At 45.3% G+C, this 7,970-nt stretch overlaps 1 protein-coding gene across 1 annotated transcript; it reads right to left on the bottom strand.

Annotated features, from left to right (window-relative positions):
* Positions 1 to 2,788: 2,788 nt before the first annotated feature.
* Positions 2,789 to 6,375, bottom strand: LOC147421440 (uncharacterized). Its single transcript, XM_086503377.1, has 3 exons — positions 6,131 to 6,375; positions 3,261 to 5,998; positions 2,789 to 3,167 (listed from the first exon to the last, which is right to left on the bottom strand). The coding sequence occupies exons 1-3, from the start codon at positions 6,264 to 6,266 to the stop codon at positions 3,051 to 3,053; spliced, it is 2,991 nt and encodes a 996-aa protein (XP_086359503.1). The 5' UTR covers positions 6,267 to 6,375; the 3' UTR covers positions 2,789 to 3,050.
* Between the last annotated feature and the right edge of the window lie 1,595 nt (positions 6,376 to 7,970).

The raw sequence follows: 7,970 nt of genomic DNA, 5'->3' as shown, positions 1-7,970 counted from the left end.
AATTAAATATCCTAAATTATCATTGGACCCCTTGGGTGGCCAACCAATAGGCTTCAGGCACACCATGAGGGCAACATGAGGAGGAACTTGACAAGTGTCCTTGCTGCCTCTTCAAGCTGGGGCTTCCCTTGTGTGTGTGTGTGTGTGTGTGTGTGTGTGTGTGTGTGTGTGTGTGTGTGTGTGTGTTCTCTCTCATCCCCCCCCCCGGTAGGCTCGCCCCCCTCCTTGTAGGGATCTTTTTGACTTTGGATGAGCAAGCCCCTTAGTCATCAAGCATGACTAAGCACTTGAAGTAGGGGGTGTTCCCACAAGCATCTCAGGCAAGCTTCTCAAGGCACCTCAAGCACCTTAATCATGCACCAAGTCAAGCACCTCAAGCATGGAGCCAGTCAAGCACCTCAAGCATCTTCGCATCTTAATCAAGCACCTGAAGCATGACAAGCACCTCAAGCAGGACAAGCACCTCAAGCACGACAAGCACCTCGAGCTTGGGCTGGGTTCCCACCTCAAGCTCAACCCTAGCTTACCTAAGGTCAAAGGACTTTTACACACATTATTGGAGGTCTTCAATGAAGCTAACCCTAAGGTCTTATGCTCCATTGGTTAGCCTTGCTCTTGATAGACCATCTCCCATTTGGGCCCCTTTACTATTGGCCCCGTGTTGAGATAAATCTATAAGCACATATCTATATTTTAACACTTGTTCCGTTTATTCTCCCACATTAAGTGATCAATTTAATATGAGAAAATCATTTGGGTTGGTTAGATATTAGATTTTATGACATAAGACAATATCAATGAAGGAGCTCCCTTCAGTCCAAATTAACATGATAAGATATCAATGAAAGAGCTCGCTTCAGTCCAAATTCACATAAGAAGATATCAATAAAAGAACGAGCTCCCTTCAGTCTGGATTAACATGATAAGACATCAGGAGCTTCCTTTAAGTCCAAAGGATACTAAATAGCTTAGAGGTGGCTTTCTAGCCTAGTGTAGTTCTCTCCCATCGAAGGAGAAAGAGTTCCCTTCAGTCCGAAGTTTATTTTAGTTCAAAGCTCCCTTCAATTCAATCCAAAGAAAGTATAATGAAATATTTTCCTTAACACAAAAAGATTTCAGTGTCGCATAACCACCTCACCGGCACCATCTAGCTCGTTGCCGCTGAGATCAACCCACAATAGATACCTAGAGTTCCCAAGTGTAAGCTATCTCACCGGCATTATCTAGCTCGTTGCCACTGAGATCAACCCACAATAGATACCTGGAGTTCCCAAGTGTAGGCTACTAGTGTTGTGCCCGACACTAAATTGTTGTTGAGATACGGAAAATTGATTCTAGCCATGAGACCCAACTATGGTGGAATGCTACCGGTGAGGAGGTTGTTTGAGAGCGAGGAAGGGAGGGATGGTGCCGTTGATGAGATTTACATTGAGCACTAGTAACCACAATTAGCTCGTTGCACTATAGATGTCGATGGGGATCTCCTGTAGAAGTGCTCTCCCTTTCAGAGGGGACAACATCCGACTGACGCACAAGCAAGATCGAGCGCCGTCTCGCCTGGTGCATATTCACGGCATTTTTCACTGTGTTGTCAATATGGCCATTGAGTTGTAAACAAAAGATATGGGGGTAAATCAAAACGAAAAGGGAGAATTGGACCACTTAAGGAGACATAGACTAGTGGCAAATGCCAGGGTGGAGGGGAAGAAGAGGAGGTAGACTCCAGATTCCAAGGGGAAAGAAGTAAGGTCATTTTAGTGTTTTGGTGAACAATAAAATAGAGCAGATTCGTTCGAAAATAATGCATTGTATAAAATGTATTAGCTACTGTAAGAATTCAAAGGGCGAATGCATTGTTTTATCTAATTTATTCCAGGGGGAGCTTGCTTCAACCTATTAGCAGTTCGCTTTAGTTTAAGGCTTTGCTAAGTCTTCCACAGTCCAAAAGTAGATATGTTCGAGCTCTTCAATGGATGTGGGAATCATAGGGGGAATTCCGGCAAAGGTTGCTTCAGCCTATCAACATTTCGCTTTAGTTTAAGGCGTTGCTGAGTCTCCCACAATCCAAAAGTAGATACGTTCGAGCAAGGCCTTTAATGGATGCGGGAATCATAGGGGGAATTTCGGCAAAGGTCACAGGCCAACGTTTTACCTAAAGAAAATGTGCGATAACACAAAAGGCCTATCTTCTATTTTAAAGGAGATAGCCCATCCTTCTCCTCCAATTGCTTTTCAATTTTATCAATTTGTGAATCTATGTAGACATACCGGATGTTCCAGAAATTACTCAGTAATCGTGCTGGACTCCGTGTGGAATCGTTTATGACCTCACTCCAATGGCTTTTTTCACAAAGGACTTTATAAATTTCTTTATTGGTGAAACGGTGGGTCAAGTTCCAAGCAGCAGCCTCCTCCTTCAAAGAGCAATTAGAGGCTCAACAGATGACAGATTATTCCGCTGCATACCTCTTCCTCCACAAATTTGGTGTGTGAATTGGCTCTGTGTGTGTGTGTGTGTGTGTGTGTGTGTGTGTGTGTGTGTGAGAGAGAGAGAGAGAGAGAGAGAGAGAGAGAGGGGAGGGCAGATGGAGGTTGAGAGAGGAGAGTAATGGTGGCTTGTAACGATGAAATGTGGAGTCAAAGGAAAACCCACTTATCATCAAATGCATGAGGCCTCATTAAATCTTGCAAAAGTGGTTTCACTTCTATCAAAAAGTGAACCTGCATACCACTTAGAGGACCTCCATACAAGAAGGGTATTCAAAACTCTTTCTTGCACACCATAGAATCTGTCAAAACTGTTAAGAATCTGTCAAATGAATTCACAACATTGAGTTCATTTAGCCAGTGCAGCACATGGCAAGCAAATTTTCAAAGGCAGAAAACGATAATACAGCGAGGTGTGGAACGTGAAAGAAAGTCCTACATGATAATATCAAGATACACACACACACACACACACACACACACACATACATTGCGCCACAAGAAAGGAAGGATTGGGTAAACAAGACGACTTGTTTCCTCAAATAGGCTATGGGTGAGCGCGCTCACGGAGGAGAGATAGCTATCCGTTTAACAGCATCAGATTGCGGTGACATGCTGATGTGGCTACGGATGCGGCTTGATCGCCTTACAGGCGTCAGCTTTGTTTCACCAGCTTGACCCTGCAAAACAAGTTCCTTCAGACTAATAAACACTAAAATCCTAACTACACTTAGAATTGTCCACAGCAACTAAAACGGCACGTCATTACTTACCTGCGTCAGTTTGTAGGTTGTAAAGCTTCCATAGGGAGAAGAGGTCGATGCAGGGATGGGGCTTCGAAGTAGACCTTCATCTCTACTTGTTTGCAGGCTCTGCAGTCGTAACAAGTTTGGCTCCGGGGATTGTAGCACAGAGGCAAATTTATCATTCAGCTCTTCAATTATGGTGACCTGTTGCTTACCACCGTCCAAGCTTTCCTGCGGTTGATCGGTTTTTCGCAAGAACTGCACACTTGTGGAGACTGGAGAAGTAGCACTTTTGGGCCGTCTAGAACGGGCTAGAACGAACATGCTGCCAACTACGAAAATGGCAAGACTAGCTATATGACCAATGTCAAGTTTAGCAGCTAATGCGGGCTGCATTTTCGCAATGAGCGTGTCCGCTAATTCACCCTTCCATTCGTCTGTTGACCCTTTGGCATTTTCGTTTAGTGTAGGAACAATTGATGGAAAAATCTGGTCCGATTCCTGCAGCTGCTCTGGAGTCCAAGTCACTTCAACAGCCACATCAGATGATTTCATCTCAATCCCCCCTTGCTCAAAGGTAGCAGCAGAAGACTCTGTCTCTTGATTGAGCTTGCTATCTTCTGCCAGACAGTCTTGCGGCGCTTTAGAAAGATCAGGCACGCCTGTTACTACACTAATGTAAGAACCAGCCTCTGCCTTTTCATTGAGGTCTGGCTGAGAGTCTTGCTGCTGTTCACAATAAGCAGGCATATCAGTTGACTGCTCCTCTGGGGGGAGCCCGTCAGCTGCAAAATCAATCTTGCCAATCAACTGCTCTCCTAAGATACCTAATGCTTGATGCTTGACCTGGTATTGCATCAAAGTTTCACCAGCACTTGCTGAAAACCTTGTGTACTGCCAGAAGTAGCGCAGAACCTCTAATCTGTCTTCTTCAGTGTTGCCTCCTTTCAGCGTCATTAAATCTTCCAGGAGGCCCCTGACTTCAGGAGAATCACTTAGCCGAGACATATTTCTCCGTAAATCATGCTTCAATACCTCTGGGATGGAACCAAGAACAAACTGATTAGCTGCCCCCAGGTCATACTCATGAAGCAATTCCCAATCAGTGTATGCTAGTAGAGGTGTCTCGTCAAGCCAGTCTTCTTCAAATTCATAATCTTGCAGCCACTCAAATTGACGGCCTCGTTCTTCTTGTTCCAGGTCTGAATTAGGGCCGTCTCTCTGCGATAGGTGCTGCATCAGAACCCTCAGCCCGTCATCAAGGATGCTTGACATTAACTCGGCAAAAACCTGCAGTTCTAAATGTACTTGGGTCCATGATCTTCTGAAAGAATGCAATATCTTTATACTTCTCCCCACAGCATCTCGCACATCAATAGGGAGATAGACAGTGTGTGTGCTCCATAAGCCTTCCATTCCACGGACAAATGCCAGAGAATTTGTGTGGTACTTGCTAGAATGCCAGGAGGACTGAACAGGATTATTAACAAGGGCTGCAGGAAGGAGACCTGGGCCAGCAGATGAAAGCAGAACAAATATAAAAAATGAAGCAAGAAGTGCCCCACAGAATGATACCCTTCCGGCTCTTCTACCCCACGACAGCTCTTCTCCCATATTGTCCTCCATACCTTCATATTCCAGTCCTGTGTGCATTTCTTTTCCTCGAGGTGACTTCATATCTTCGTCTTGAGACTGGTTTGCCGTGTCTTGAGGCTGAGGATCGTGCTCTGCTTTACCAGCACCGTCTTCTTTTCTTTCAAGCTGGCTTGCCAGTACTCCAGGTGTAGAATGAATCTTAGCTTTGACTTCACCATCTTCTTTCTGAAGATCTGTTTCAACCTCCACGTTTTCAACTTGAGACTGCTCTGCTACTACTGCAAGTGCTTTGGCTAATGATTCGGATAAACATGGTGAACCTTGACCAGATTTCTCGGATGATTCTTGTAAAATGTGCTCTTTATTTTCTATAACCACCTGAAGCTTTTCCTGTAATGCATCGCCAGACGCTCCATCAAATGTGGCTTCGGATAGCTGATCTTGCAATTCCTCTGCGTGCGCTGTAATATCCTCGTCTTCAGCAGAAAGTAGAGAGAGGCCATTCGAAAACTGAATCTGTTGCAGAGGAGAAGCCAGAACCTGACCTCCTTCAAACAAAGGAAGCTCTTCAACTGTCTGTTCCATGGTCGCATCAGCCACATCTGTCGTAGAATAAACGACATCAAAAGTCGAGGACGCGCTGCTGCCATTTAGTCGCAAAAACTTTGGACGTTCGAAGAAAGGAGACTTGTAAGGATTGTAAGGAGAAGACACAGAACGCTGCCCGAGCTCCACTGGAGTGAGTGAAGCACAGGAAGAAATTACCTCTTGAGCACTCCCAGTTTTGCTACCTAGAACAACGTCTTGCTCTTCCAGAAACTGCTGGATACGTTTTGAGAGATCTGCAACACCCTTCACCGGCCCTGGTGTCGCACAAGCTTCCTCACGTTCCCTTGGAGGTGTTGCACTCACTTTCGGGTCGTCTAGCCCCTCTCCATAACCTTGCACTACTTCTCCCGACCTCGGTGAAGGAGATGAATTGCGGTCCACCAAAACTCTGCTGCTCGGAGATAATGTCGCAGCAGGTTTGGCGAAATGAGTTACCCATGGTTTCCTGCAGGCTCCTCTTTGATTTTGATTGGGCCTTCCTTGAATTCCCCTGCAGTTCCCATTTTCAGTGTTGTTTTCCTTGTGGTCATCGATCCTTTCGTATACAGAACGTCTAGCAGCTGCCAATCGAAATCACGACAAGATGTCTTGCAGGTCAGCAGATTTCATCAAAGCTCAGGAAAAGAAGGAGCACGATTCGGGCATTCCGTTTCAAGACAGAAATGAAAGGAAGGTCTACGAAGCTTCATTACCTGCCGAACTACTGGAATCTGTGCCTTGCAGGAGACCTCGAGTCGGGTTGGGGAGATCACCGCGAGTCGAACCTGCGAGATTGCGAGGGGCGACAGATGAGGAGGTCTTGCGAGAATTTGGGGAAGGCGAAGGCATGGCGGATGCTGCGGACAGAAGCGATAGCTATGGCTGTATGGTGAGCTATGAGTGTATCAGGATGTTTATCAACGGCTCGACAAACTTCCCGTTGGAATGCAATTTCAAAAGGCTCCGCGCTTCACAATTGGAAATAAGCAATGGATTTGATGCCCTTCTTAGGGTGGGTTCAGACTAGGCTAAGCGGCGGAAGAAAAAAGCAAAGGGGCGTTCTTCCTTCATGGCAAAATTTAATTGGTTGGAGTTGAGGCACTCTTTCGTCGGGCCCTCCATTTTTCTTCCGATCCCCCCCCCCCCCCCCCTCCGGAAGAGTTGATGGCCTCTCTCAACCCCCTTCACTTTTGCACTTTTCCTCCTCCACATTGTTCACACTAGGCGGCGGCACATTTAGGAAACCTTGTTTCTTTCGCCGGTTCAGTCTGAACCAAGCCTTAGGGTGGATTCACACGAGCGGCCTATCGTGCATCAGCCTTGTAGCTATAAATAAGCGTTCTGCACCTATGACCGGGGTAGGACAGGGGATTTTCCAAATTGCCAATTTTCGCGAAGTTGAAAAGCGAGAGCAATGTTTGCCAAAATTAGTTGGCAGGGGTCAGAGTGCTCCCCCATAGGCTCTCTACATTGGAGGGTCCTCAAAACTTTTAATAGATGTATTTTAAGAATAACACATCCCCATAGGAAGCAAGTCAGGCTTTGAAGGGTCCAATTTGGGAAAAGGACAATGGGAAAACCTAGTGTAGGAGGTCAAAAGGTAGAGTCACCTACAATACCAAGTCATTTCTTAAAAACAAGGGCCCTTTTGTATTTAAGGGGTGGTTGAAAGACGCCCCCCCCCAAGCTTAAAGGCGTTTTGAAAATGCCCTACATTTTTGGAAAAAATAAAGGGTGTAGGGGTCTATGTCTCACAATTTAAAGAGCCCCTCAAAAGCACCTTTAGAGGGCCTATGGGGGAGCCCTCTTAAACGTTGCCCCTCACACATGCACTCTTATGGCATTTTTAGTTTTACCTTGATAGTTCTTTGTACATAGGAAAAAATGCATAGCATTTAGCCTACTCCATCTTCCTCATCTCCTCTATGTGACCTTCCTCTCCTCCCTCTTACATTTGCCATGAAAAACACCTCTACGTATAGCAATCCTACTTGTTGTAGAGTATGTGTACAATAGCAATGTCCATACTACTACGAGAAACACATCCTTCGAAATCATTGGAGGAAGACCTAAAAGTCCCTTGCTACTTAAGGTACATGGGAGGATCTTCGTTGTCGATGAGTATAGCCGAAACCTATAAGAATCTTTCCAAAAGATTAAGGAGGCTATATTCATCTCACAACAAAGACAAAAGACTCCTGCTAACAAGCAAAAAAGGTCCTTAGCTTTCAAAGAAAATGATTAGGTCCTACTCAAATTTTCCAAGGCTTGATTGAGGCACACAACGGGCAAAAATCCTACGGGCCACCAAAAGTATTATGCTAAACTAGCAATAAGATACTATGGTCCTTTTCAAATCCTAAAACCAATCAATGAGATGGCCTATCAACTCAAGTTGATTTTCATGTGAGCCTACTTAAGCCTTACAAAGGAGAGCCACCACGAGAACCAATCATTGAGGACCCGTCCGAGATTGAAGATCAAGAAGAGGTGCTTCAGCCCGAATCGATTCTTCGATATAAAGACATGGTACTAAGACATGGTAAGATTATC

The sequence above is a fragment of the Adiantum capillus-veneris genome, chromosome 27 (genome assembly GCF_014529385.1).
Source record: "Adiantum capillus-veneris isolate H3 chromosome 27, ASM1452938v2, whole genome shotgun sequence".
NCBI lineage: Eukaryota > Viridiplantae > Streptophyta > Polypodiopsida > Polypodiales > Pteridaceae > Adiantum > Adiantum capillus-veneris.
Note: the sequence above shows the minus strand (reverse complement) of the source record. Positions and strands in the feature narration are given on the sequence as shown.